Raw genomic sequence first — 12825 nt, 5'->3', positions numbered from 1 at the left:
CCTCCCCTGCTCCAGCTGTCTCTCTCTGTCTCTCAAAAATAAATAAAAAGCATTAAAAAATTTAAAAAAAATAAAGTTGTCCTATTATAAAGCATACATATTCCTTTTATTTTTTTAATATTTATTTTATTTGTGAGAGAGAGCGAGAGTACAAGTAGGGGAGGGGCAGAGAGAGGGAGACATAGAATCCAAAGCAGGCATCAGGCTCTGAGCTGCCTAGTGCAGAGCCCAATGTGGGGCTCAAACCCACAAACCGTGAGATCATGACCTGAGCTGAAGTTGGATGCTTAACCAACTGAGCCACCCAGGTGCCCCTATGTGTGTGTGTGTGTGTGCGTGTGTGTGTGTGCGTGTGTGTGTGTGTGTATACATATATATGTGTATATATATATATATATATATATATTCTTTTAAAAATGCAAGTCAGATCCTGTCACTCTCTGTTCAAAACCCTACAATGGTCCTCCATTTCATTCTGAATAAAAGTTACTCTCTCCATCATTCCCTGTGCCACGTGGTCTCTTTACAGGTCCTTGAACAGGAAAATAGCAGATATCCTCTTTCATAGGGCTCTGGGTGTTCTCTCAGCCCCAAATTGGTTAGAATTGATTTGCAACGCTCTCTCCTAGCCACTTAACTGACCCCTTCTCCTCCTTCATGTATTTGTTCAAATTTCTCCTTGGTAAAGAGGCTTCCTCCCACTACCCTATTTAAAACTGCAACCTACTTGCCCTTGTTGATTGCTGTTTCCCCTGATGAAATGTGAGCATCTTTGCTTATTTCACTCATTGGTGCTCCAGTGCCTAGAATAGTACCTGGTACACTGCAGGTATTCAGGATGTATTGAATAAAAGAAGTAGGATCCAATTTTTGATGATAATCATTTCCTTCCTTGTCTTGGTAGTTTCCCCACCTTTAGATATCCATTCCAAATAATATAATTTAGGTTTGTCTCTTTTAACTCTATATAAATGGCATCAAACTTTATATACACTTTTCTTGTTCCACTTTCTTTAGCTCAACATTATGTTTTGAGATCCGTTCATGTTGTTGCGTGTGGCTGCAATTCATTCATTTTCTCTTGCTGTCAAGTTTTTCCTTGTATGAGTATATCACAACCCATCCAACCATTCAACCATTGAAGGAAATTTTGGCACTGTCTGATTTTGGGACAATCTCCCACGTATCTTCTGACACGTGTGTAGATGAGATTCTCCTGGGCACATACCTAGGAGAGGAGCTGTGTGGTCTTTGAGTATGTGACTCTCCAGTTTTATTAGATAATGCCAAATGGTTTCCAAAGTGATTGCATCCATCTGCCCTCCTATCTGCAGTATGGTTTCTCTTTGGGCCTCAGTTTCCCCTGTACTTCCTTTGTAAAATAAGAGGATTGGACTAGGGGATTTCTGAGGTCTCTTTTGGCTCTGATGAGATGAGAAGTGAGATCATCACCTGAGCTGAAGTCAGAGACTTAGCTGACTGAGCCATCTAGGTGTCCCCACGACTCCTGCTACTGCCTACCCTTGAGAGAATTTCCAAGCACAGAGTGTGGCAAAGAGAGACAAGAAAAAAAATAATGAGTTCATTCAGAGATGAGGTTAAAGATGTCAAGTGAAAGTCAAGGTTAAGTGATGTGTGTGTGGGAGGGACTGTGTCAGTTCTGTTTTGGGATAAGAAGTGGTAAAGTGGAGGAATGCCTCCCTGAAAGAGGAGGCAGTTTCAGAGGAACACACCTGGTGAGCATGAGGCAGTGACAGTTTTTAAGACAGGGTGAGGGCAGGGGCACCTGGGTGGCTCAGTTGGTTAAGCCTCCGACTTCAGCTTAGGTCATGATCTCACAGTTCGTGGGTTCCAGCCCTGCATCGGGCCCTGTGCTGACAGCTCAGAGCCTGGAGCCTGCTTCCGATTCTGTGTGTCCTTCTCTCTCTGCCCCTCCCCTGTTCATGATCTGTCTCTCTCTGTCTCTCAAAAAATAAATAAATATTAAAAACAATTTTAAAAAAAGACAGGGTGAGGGCAGAGTTGGGGGGTGACTCTGGGAAGAGGCCAGACAGGAGGTGGGTCGGTGGCTGGAGTATGTTTCCTGAGCACAGAAGCTGGCTCTGGCCATACCTCCTTGGGCAGCTTCCTCAGGATACATGGGCTCTTGGCCCTTTGCTCCAACTAGAGACTGGTCAGTGCTGGGCAAAAAGTGAATGTTGCCGGACTGAGAACCTCCGTGGTTCCTTACAAGGAGGGTCCCGATGGGCCTATCTCCAGTTGTCACAAGGAGACAGGTGGGTTTAGAAGTGCACACTCAGGTAGACCCCTATCCTGGCTGCATCTCCTCCCTCCTCCCCTGACCTCCTACGATTTCCTTTCTTCCTTTGCATGTTCTTTCCAGCATTTATTCAGTCATGCATACAGTGAGTGCCTAATGTGTGCCTAGCACCACGCTAGGCCCTGGGGATGCCAAAAAGAACAAGGCATGGTCCTGGGTCTTGAGGAGCTTCTAGCCAGGTGGGGGAGACTCACTGGATATGATTTCTTTTCTCTCCTCCTCACTTGCAGCAGGTGGTAGTGCACAGGGCAAGGGACCCTGAAGCAGAGGGTCAGTTGTTCATCGGCAAAATGATGATAACACTTAGCTCAAGGGTTGTTGTGAAGAGTCTGCATTAGCACGCGTGCCTTTCACATAGTAGGTGCTCAATGAATATTAGCTAAAGTGGATTAAAATCTAGGAGGGAGCCACTGGATGGTCTAAGGCTACTGAAACTATTGAGGCATGCCAGAAACCGGGGCATGGAGATGGTGCCCATATCCTTTTGTGTCAGGGTGGGCATGGTCTTGTCTTCCAGCTCCATCTAGAACAGGAGAGGGGTGATTCAAATGGCAAAAACAGAGGTGCCTGGGTGGCTTAGTTAGTTAAGGGTCCGACTCAACTTCAGCTCAGGTCCTGATCTCACCGTTTGTGAATTGGTCAGTTCAGAGCAGAAGAGCCTCTGCAGGATCATGGTGAAGTAATGAGAGAGCTCTTCCTGGGGAGGTCGCAGGCTGTGGGGAAAGACCTAGCACTGAACCACTCAGAGAACTGAAAAATCCCTGTGCTTAGCTCGCTCATGGACCCTTGGCCAGCACCTCTCTTCCCCTCACTCCCTAGACAGTTCCTTTCTTGTCGCCCCCACCTGGGGCTGGTCACATCTGGGCCCAGCAATTCCTATATGGGGGACTTAATCACTCAGCAAGTATTTATTGAGCATTTACTATGTACCAGGCCCTACTCAACGGGCTGGAGACACAGCAGTGTAGAAAACACAGAGCTTCATCTTTGTGTACATATGCAGGTATATGTGAAGGATAAATTGTTCGTAATGGAATTGCTAGGACAAAAGAACATGCATTTAAAGTTTTTATCGATACTGCCAAATTGATGAACATTTTGTTATAGTTTATGTTCTACTGGATGATTGTTTCTGGATGTTGTATCTTTCTAACCAGAGGGTTAATCGCTGTACCTGACAACTATCTTCCTGCTAGCCCCTGAAAACCTTGAGTTTCTGGCCCCTAAGGCCAGGAAATGTTTTCTTTCTTTCTTTTTTTTTTCTTTTTTAAATGTTTATTTATTTTTGAGAGAGAGAGACACAGACAGAGCATGAATGAGGAGGTGCAGAGAGAGAGGGAGACACAGAATCTGAAGTAGACTCCAGGCTCTGTCAGCAGAGTCCAATGTGGGGCTTGAACCCCTGAACTGCGAGATCACAACCTAAGCGGAAGTTGGATACTTAACAGACTGTGCTACCCAGGGGCCCCTCGTAGGAGATATTTTCCTTACCTACGGAGAGGTGACATTTCTCTGAGATTTGTACTCTTTGAGGAGATTCTTGATAGGGTTGGAGCTCAATCCATTGATTGATTGTTGGTTGATCTCTAGGACCAACAGGAGAGAGGAAATGAGGAGTTGTTCTTTGAAAAGTTCCATTGGGAAGGGAGCAACCAGAAAGTGACCACTTGGTTCAGGCATGGGCAGCGACTTTATTTGCCCTACTCCTGGCTACAACTGGATTGGAGAAAGGAGGACTTCGGAAATTTCTGGTCCAAAAGACTGTTGCAACATTGTTGCAGTGTGTCAGTATGACCTGAGCCCTTGGTAGAGGCTCAGGCATGGGTGATTCTCTGCATACTGGGCTGACCCCTTCACCTGAGTTGGTCAGTGCTCCGTTGATTCTCCTTCCTGGAGCTACATAAGGAGCTGTTGGGGTCCCAGAGCTGCTCCTGAGACCTACCGGACTGGGGTGAAAGCTCCAGAATGTTGGAGCAGTAAATACATGTCCTGGTTTCCAGGACTCCCTGATTTCAAATATTCTGTCCCACCTACTTCACCAGCACCTGTCAGACCAGGTGTCCCAGTTTTTGATTTGGAAAATAGCCTGTCTCACTGGCAATGGAGAAGGGGGAGGCAACAGTTCATTCATTCCAGTGCGGAAGCTTGAATGATGGGTAAGGGAAAGGAGACCTGCAGAGATGACCCCAGCTAGAATCTCTCATTGAAGTCCCAGCTCCGCGTGGAGGTGAGGTGAGTTGGACGCAAAGCGGTGTGACTGGCACCACCTAGCCACACCCGCTCATTCCATCCCCCGCCCCTATCCCACATTGGTAGGTCTATCTGATCTCTCAGTCCAGCCCCACCGGCTCAATGGAGAGAGCTCATGTGCAAGAGCAATCTGCCACCGCTATTTAAAAAGCGGGTCTAAGCAACTGGGTTCAGTGTGACCGATTTTAGGTAGCCGGGATGCGGACTAAAATGCGTTAGTTTCATCCGGAGGAAGAGAAGGAGACTCCAGGTCCCTAAGACTGTGCAACAGCCTGTTCTGCCAACCCCACGTCTCACCCCCCAACCGCTCCCTTCGGAGTGGCGGTCGGCCCAGCCCCTAAGCGATCAGGCCACGGCCCCCCGCCCCGTCCGTTCTCCTCCCAGCTTAGCCCGGCCCATCTCCCCACCCGAGGTCCCGCCCGCGGCCCCGCCCCGGCCCTACCGGCTCCGGAGAGGCGGTGCCCGCCAGCCCTCCAGACGGACGCGCCAGCTGGACTTCAAATCCCAGCAGCCCCTCAGTCCCGCCTTCGGGGGCGGAGCTACATCGGACAGCAAATTCGGAGGAGCCTTGGCGCTCAGGCTAGGGAACGCGTGTGACCAATCGCGGGGCCGCTCGCGCCGTGTGCTGACTGGGGGCGGGGAGAAGCCCGCAGGGGCCTGGACAAAAGCCGGATCCCGGGCGGCTGCTGGAGGTTGGAACGCTCCGGGCACTGGGCGGCACTGCGGGCCCTGCGGTGGGAGCGCTGCGCACCGGCTTTCGGAGGAAGGTGAGTGGCGGGCGGCTGCTTTCGCGCGGGGGACTCCACCTGCCCGAGGAGCTTCCCGCCTCCCTCCCCCAATCCGGAACCGCTTTCCCCGGCGCCGGCTCGGTGCTCACGCGTCCTCTTTGCTCCCGCTTGGAAGTTTTAGGGCGGGGGTCTTCGCTTTAGGTTAGCTTTCGCTCGGAACCGCGGCAGGTGGCCGCGTGTCTACCACCCCACCCCCACTCTCCCACATTCCAGTTTCTGGGAGTTTGCACAGGGTGTGCCGCCGCCTTGGCTTCTCTTCCTTCCGCCAAATTGCATTTGCACCAACCAGGCCCCCCTGATCCCGACCGGGGCCAGTCCTCGAGCCTCTTCGGGCTTTAGCGCCCCCCCGCGCCCCCCCTCTTGTCCCCATCCGGGTCTCCCGACCAGATGCGAGGGACGGGAAGTAAGAGTGGTGGCCACTCGCCCCACTCTTCCCCAGGCTCGGGCGCTTCTTCTCTTTTTTTTGTGAAGAAGCGACGGAGTCCTGCTCCGAAAGTGGAGGGAGCGAGCCGGGCGCGTAGCGTTGACGGGCCACGCGGGGCCGGGCTGCCCCAGGGTGCCCGAGGCCTGGTCTCGCCCGCTAGGACCAGGCTGTGGAGTGGCGGCGCGGGAAGGACCCTCCTCGCTCAGGAGGTGCCGTCGGGCCCAGGCTCAAGCGACAGATGGCCGGGGTACCCGTCTCCTTCCCCACCCCTGGCGCTGATGCCTATGCCGAACCTGGCCACGGCAAGGTCCTGGAGAAGCCCGAGGATGCTGCCGCCGCCCTCCTGGAGGGCCTGGCAGAGGGCCAGACTCAGCGCCTGCGGCTCTCTCCAACCTTGGCAGATATCGTGCAGTACCGAGGAGTTCCGCCACTGGGTGGTCCCCGGAGGTCTTCCTGGCCGGAGGATTTTGGAGAGCGGGGATGAACAGTTCATGGCACCAGTTTGGCCAGCCAGCCCACTTTTTCCACCCATTAACTTTGCTCTGTCTTTCAGCCAGCTCAGATCCTTGGATTTCTGAAATACTGGATGAGGAAAAGCTGGTAGACCCCAGCTACCCTGGGCGAGGGTGGTGATTTTTATCTCTTAGAGAACTTAAAAGCTTGGGCCAAGAGGACAGGAGGAGCCCTTGGAAACCAGGCAGCTGGGGTCTCTATCCCCATTCTGACCTTGCTGCAGTAAGTGGACCCTCACAGAATTCTGCCTTTCCCCTTTACTCTAGGAATTGCTTGTCCTTTCAAACAAAACAAAACCAAACCAAACAACAACAAAACCAAAAAAACCCCCACAAAACACCACACGCAAAACACAAAAACTGATCCTATGGATACTGACCTAAAAAAAAGGAGTGCTCTTTGTCTTTCCCAGAGAGAGACCCTAAGTAGCATCTCCAGTGGTTCCTCTGCACTGGCTGTGTCCCAGGGATACATTCCTGGGAAACAGTCTGCTTTCATTCAGCCTTCCCTGTGGGCTGCTTCAGTCCTCAGTGGCTGCTGTGGCTGAACTCAATCCTGGTTCACTTACCCTGTCTGCAGAAAAGACCCCATTCAGCTCATAAGGGGGGGCGGGGAGAGGATATGTGGGGGGTGTGTGTGTGTGTGTGTGTGTGTGTGTGTGTGTTCAGGTTCCTTGGCATGATTTCCGCCACTTTTACTTGTTATTAGGTGACAGTGCCTGGGGTCCCAGAGCGGACCCCTGGGGTCTTAGCTTTGTCCTAAAACCACCTATCACCAGTTTGAAAGCCTATTCAGTTCCTGGGACTTTGGGGGGGGTAGTGGACCCCCAGACCCAGATTGGTATACACTTTCAGCCCCATTGTCACTAGAGCCAATGCTCTTCACTGGTGGTCTGTGGTCATAATCAGAAGCATCTTGAAATGATGTGCGCTTTTCTTCATGCGCTCAGGAATCAGACCTCGAATAGGTTAAGAGCCACTGCCCTAGAGAGACTTCCAAGACGCCTCTGAATGATTGGTTTTGTGAATTGTCTCCACCGAGTCCCCTCCCTGGGTTTGTTAGCCTTTCTTGCATTGGTGAACATGCAGAGGCCAGATTCTTTCCCCACTTTTATGCTATCCTACAACTCCTATCTTGGCCTCGAAAGGGTCTGCCTGGCCATCTAAGCCAAAGTGCTCTGGTGGCATACTTTGTTTTGGTAAGCTGGCAGATCTGTTCTGTATCATCCGCTCGTTGGGTCCCCTCCTCCTCCATGGATATGAACTCTTGCCTTGCCTGGGACTCAAAGTTGTGATTTCTCAGCTGTAGAATGGCCCTTCTTCTACCCCTTTCCTTCATCTGCTTTTTGGGGTTGTTCTCGTAGTGTCTGTCACACTGTTCTCTGCTTGGAGAGGCTTAGCAAACTCCTGGAGTTCACAATCGCAGGGGCCTGATGTGTCTGAGCTGCTGAGGGTGATCAGCAGCTGTCTCCTCCTTTCCCTGCTTCATTTGCCCTGGCTTGTACTCTGTTTGGGAGGGGGTGGGGGCAGGTGTACCCATCTGATTTCAGGACCAGTTTTTCTGGTCTGAAGTCAAGAAAGTTGGGAAATGGAGCTGGAGTGGGTGGGGGGTTGGAAGGCTGCGGGACATGGGGGCTGGTTGAGGCATCACCTTTGGAAGCACTTGTTGAGGAGAAGCCGGAAGTCATCCCAGGGGAAGGCCAGAAAAGGGAACATCTCTTTTGAGCCCCTTCCCAGCTACCCTACATTGGGCCAGACACCAGACTGAAAGCACCCATTGTGCTGAGCTGGAGACTAGCTGGGAAGCCGAGGGGGCCAGCCAAGCCGGGGTTAGAACCTGAAGCCCTAACCTGGCCAGTTGGGAAGGCGGGGGAGAGTGGCCTCTGAAACGTGGGCCTTCCCTCAGCTGGGGATGGAGCCCCACCTTCCTGTGCATCTAAACCAGCTAGTCCCCCAGCTCTGCCTTCTTTAATTGAACTGGACTTTCTCCTCAGCAAATCCAGCAACTTGAGTTCTGGATCTCTGTGGGAGCAATTCGAGTGACTTTTTCTGAGGAGGCCAAGTTCTTAGCCTGAGTGACTTGGTTTCCTCCCCTCTCCCGTTCCTCTCCTCCACTTGCTCCCATGGGAGAATGGGAGTGTCAGGACAAAGCGGTGGGGAGGGAGGATGAAGAGATTGTCATCACAGACCCTTCTGTGAGGTGAAGGGGGCGCATGGCGTGGTCCTGGGAGAAATGGTCTTTTCTCTCGGCTTGACGTGTGGGGTTTTCTGGGGAGTAGGAATGAGAGGATTTGGGTTCAAGTCCTGGGTCCCCTGCTTTTTTGTTTTTTTGGGCAAGTTATTATAGCTCCTCTGAGCTATTATTTTTCATCTAAGAAATAGGATTACGAATCTCAGTGTACCTCACAGGGTTTGTACGAGATGAGCTTCTATATACATATGACTGGGGATGACCTACGCCTCCTGCCTCAGGTTTGGCTCAGCGAGAAGTGACCAGTACAGGGTGGTCCCCAGAGAGGCCTCTGTTTGGCTCTAAATTAGCAGCTGAGTGACTCAGTGGGGCGGGTGGGATGTACTGAAGGTCACGGTTCCCCTGCCCAATGTCTGCTCTGAACTGAGGAGTGAGAGTCTAGTGTCCTGGGGAAAAACGGACGCTGAGCTCTCTGCTCCTTGAGGGTTTGATCCTTCCTGGGGTTAAGTAAACTCACCTGCCCGGCCTACAGCCTGGTGGTGAGTCTGGATGTGGGGGAGACGAAACCCGTAGGGGGAGTAAGGGCAGGATTGCACAATTCTGGCTGTGCGCCCGTAGGTCACAGAACCAAAGGGTGTGTGTGTCTGTGTGGGACCTCGGGTGGGACCAGCACATGGGTCTGGGACACCCCACTGGTATTCCTGTCTCCGCAGCCAGCTGCCTTTTGCCCAAAGACGAACGTGAGCTAGTTTGCTGAGAGGAAGTAGAGATGGAATTGAGGCCAAGAGACATGGGGAAGTCTTGTCTCTCCCTTTCCTTCCTGATCCTCCTTCCCTGCTGTCAGAAGTGCTCACTGAGGCCTCCCTTTCCTCCTGCTGGGCTAGTCCTCTTTCCCCCTCCTGAGATGTACTGTGATCTGGGGGTAGCCAGACATGGGACGGTTCCCTGGCCCCTGCCCACCAGCTCCCATTCCCCCCTACAGGTAGAGCAGGTCCCTCCGCAGCCATGTCAGCCAAGGCGATTTCGGAGCAGACGGGCAAAGAACTCCTTTACAAGTACATCTGCACCACCTCGGCCATCCAGAACCGGTTCAAATATGCCCGGGTCACCCCTGACACCGACTGGGCGCACCTGCTGCAGGACCACCCCTGGCTGCTCACCCAGGTGAGCCCGCCCTCCCCGAGCCCTGCTTCAGGGCTGGGGGTCAGAGGAAGAGGAAGGATCAGTCTGGTGGAGAGGTCCCAGTGGGTCACAAAGTGGCAGACTGCCCGCCCGCATCAGTGGGCAGTGTGTGGTGGGCTGAGCAGGATTTTGTGTTTGACTCCAGGCCCCTGCATGTTGAGGCGCCCTAGCCAGGTGGGGGCTGGGGGGGGGGGTAGAAGCATATAGCATACAAGGTTGGAATGAGACAAACTGGCATCCAGACCGAAGCTCTCTGTTGATTACTGTGTGGCCTGGAGCAAGCTGTTTTATGTCTCTTGAGTGGCAGATTTGCCATCTGTCAGATGGGCGGACACTCACCCTGTAAGCCATAAAGATTAGCACTGATGTCTGGAGAGCATTCGGGGTGCCACCTGGCACTTGGTAGGTGCTCAGTAAAAGCAGGAATGGGCTCCACTCACCCCACGTGTGGCATATTAGGGATGTGTTGGGGCCATGAGGAAGTGTGCCACGTGGACTTTGTGTGGAAAGGCTGATGGCCTCCAGTGGCCAGCCCAGAGTAGAGGCTCCTCTGTCCTGGTTCCTGTGGGGCCATTGTTGGGAGGCATAGACTTCTTGAGCAGGGCCGGGGGAGGGGGACTAGGAGCCACGGTGGGCACCTGGGGGTGCATGTTCCCTCCCGGTGCAAGGTAGCCCGCTTATGAATGGAGCTGCCTCAGGAGGTGGTGCGTTTCCTGGCCGGGAGCGTGTGAGCAGTGCTTAAGGGCCGCTTGCTGGGCTTGTAGACAGGCTCAGATGGGATTGACCAGACCTCAAGGTCCTTGGTCACCGCAAGGCTCTGCCCCCCTGTTCTTCCTTTTGGAACACAGGTGCTGGTCCCTATCCGGAGGACTTCATGGTTTAGTGGAGCTAAGATGTCACATAGGGAGGGCAGGGAATCATTCATGTGGCAGGTGTTTGGCAAGGTCCCATCTGGGGCACGGATGGCTCCAGATTCCCGGTTGTCAGAAGAAAGGTGTAGGTGCGGATAGGTGAGAGAAGCTTCTAGGGATTGACACTGAATAATGCATGGGTGGGTAAGGAGCCACACAGGCTAGCCTGTACTTTGGGTCTGCAGACTGCTCTCTTACTCTCCCCTTTCTTTCCATTCCCTCTTGTTCCAGAACTTGGTGGTCAAGCCAGACCAGCTGATCAAACGGCGTGGAAAGCTGGGCCTCATTGGGGTCAATCTTACTCTGGAAGGCGTTAAGTCCTGGCTGAAACCACGGCTGGGACAGGAGGCCACTGTGAGTGTGGGCATAGGTTGGGGTGGAGGTGCTGTGGTGACAGAAGCAGGTGTGGTCATCCCCAGGGGAGCAGCTGTATGGCTCACTGCCTACTCGGCCACACTGCAACCTGAGGAAGGCGTGGGTTTGGCAGGGCTACCTGGTAACAGGGTCAGTCTTGGTGCTCGATCCCAGCTCTGCCACCAGCAAATGGCAAGACGGGCTGCAAAAGTAACCCCAGCACACTTCATGGCCAGGTAGAAAAGGTTTGTTGGTTTGTTTGTTTATTTGTTTAGAGGTGAGGGGGCCCGCAAGTGGGGGAGGGGTAGAGAGACTCCCAAGCAGGGTCCACACTGTTGGTGTGGAGCTCGATGTGGGGCTCAAACCGTGAGATCGTGACCCAAACTGAAGTTAGACACTTACCTGACTGAGCCCCGGAAAGGGTCTGTTTTCTTTAATCACCCATCACGGAGATGAGATATGAGACTCTGAGACCCGTTCTGGGAAATCCTTTCTTTTCCGTTTCCAGAAAGGGCACACCAGCTTGTCGTGATGTGTATATCTCAGAGGACTGGCAGGAAAAAGTTGCAGAAGGGAGGTGCAGAATCTCTTAGGCAGAGCCGTTATTGGACCAAGAGCCTAGGATGAGTCCGTTAACACTGCAGAGTAAATTCAGTTCTGGGCTTCCCCCAGCTTGGTGATTAATGGCAGCTCTGTAGATGAGAGAGCTGAAGGGAAATGTGGTTTAGGGAGGCTAGGAGAGGCTCAGAAATAAAATTGCACAGCTTTTCCATTTCGCTCCTGGACGGGATTGGAGAAGAGGCAAGGGGGAGTGGGTTGAGGCGGGCCTGACCCGGGAAGGGTGTGCTGTCCATGCACAGCTTTGTCCCGTCTTGGGTGACTGTGACCAGAGCTGAGCTGTTCTCTTACTTGGCCGTCCTAGAAGTGGGGTGAGGATGACGAGGGGCTGTCTTCCTTTCTTATTGGGCTTTCTCGAGTCAGCTCTTCATTTCTGGCTCTTGAAGTAAAGAGGGCCTCTTTTTTTTTTTTAGGTTTTAAAAGAACGCCATTGCTTTATTTACTACGAGCGTTGGCCTGAATGGGGGTAGCAGATGCTCTGGGCTCAGGGTACATGTAGGATGTGATGAGGAGATGATGATGGGGAGGCTGTTTTGAAGGAAAGGGGGTGGTCTGAAGGCCAGGCCCAAAGGCCCCCCCTCAGATTGGGAAGACTTTAAAAAGGACTCATGGCAAGCTATGGCCAAGCCGCCAATAAGATTAAGAAATTCTTGGAAATCTAGCTGCCCATCAGAGTTGAAGTCCAGTTTTTTCATCATGTGGTCAAGGACACCAGGGTCCTTCCGGTTCTTTGTGAAGGCAGCCAGCTCTTTATTCATGAAGCTTAGGAACTCTGTCTTGGGGAGTTTGCTGCTGTTACCATCCTTTCCAGCATACTTCTGGAAAAGAGCGACCAGGGACTCAACGCACCACTCTGTCTCAGAAGGGCTGGACATTTTTGCCAAGTCTGTGCGGAGAGGTGGTGGCGCTGTGGTGGGGCGGCGGCCGGCGCTATGAGCCCAGAGGGCTTCTTAAAGTCATGTGGACCTGGGGATGGAGGGATCCTGACTGGCCTTTTTGCTTGCAGGCCTTTGGGGAGAGGACAGCAGGGCCGGGGGCTGAGTGCTGTCCCCAGGGAGGTCCGTGGGCTCCTTTCTCCTCAGCTGGCCCTTGGGAGGGGCTGTCAGGGACGTCTGAGCTGGCAACAGTGTCAGCCTCTCGGCTCATTACCTCTGACGGATCACTGCCTGGTGCCTGACTCAGCAGTGACGCACGTGGGCGAGTGGGGGCTTTGGGACACACTGGGATGAGGGCTGTCTCGCCTCAGCAGCCGCCAGGGACCCACTCAAACTGATT

The 12825-nt window shown here is 52.9% G+C and overlaps 2 protein-coding genes across 4 annotated transcripts in view; one reads left to right on the top strand and one right to left on the bottom strand.

Moving 5' to 3' along the window:
* The window catches only part of TTC25 (tetratricopeptide repeat domain 25), a 31901-nt gene extending 28072 nt beyond the window's left edge, over positions 1 to 3829 (bottom strand). Inside the window, exon 1 of the mRNA XM_029926984.1 lies at positions 3812 to 3829. The gene's annotated coding sequence lies outside the window, so the exon portion shown is untranslated. The remainder of the gene's footprint in view (positions 1 to 3811) is intronic.
* Positions 3830 to 5191: 1362 nt separating this feature from the next.
* Positions 5192 to 12825, top strand: part of ACLY (ATP citrate lyase) — a 42651-nt gene continuing 35017 nt past the window's right edge. Inside the window, exons 1-4 of one of the 3 annotated variants that reach the window (XM_029926981.1) lie at positions 5248 to 5337; positions 6336 to 6517; positions 9468 to 9649; positions 10810 to 10932. In XM_029926981.1, the coding sequence (XP_029782841.1) occupies positions 9491 to 9649; positions 10810 to 10932 (282 nt within the window). In that variant the 5' untranslated portion in view covers positions 5248 to 5337; positions 6336 to 6517; positions 9468 to 9490. Of the gene's footprint in view, positions 5338 to 6335; positions 6518 to 9467; positions 9650 to 10809; positions 10933 to 12825 lie in introns of all 3 variants that reach the window. The other 2 variants (XM_029926983.1, XM_029926982.1) reach the window with 2 other exon arrangements.

The sequence above is a fragment of the Suricata suricatta genome, chromosome 17, assembly GCF_006229205.1.
Source record: "Suricata suricatta isolate VVHF042 chromosome 17, meerkat_22Aug2017_6uvM2_HiC, whole genome shotgun sequence".
In the NCBI taxonomy this organism is placed as follows: domain Eukaryota; kingdom Metazoa; phylum Chordata; class Mammalia; order Carnivora; family Herpestidae; genus Suricata; species Suricata suricatta.
Note: the sequence above shows the minus strand (reverse complement) of the source record. Positions and strands in the feature narration are given on the sequence as shown.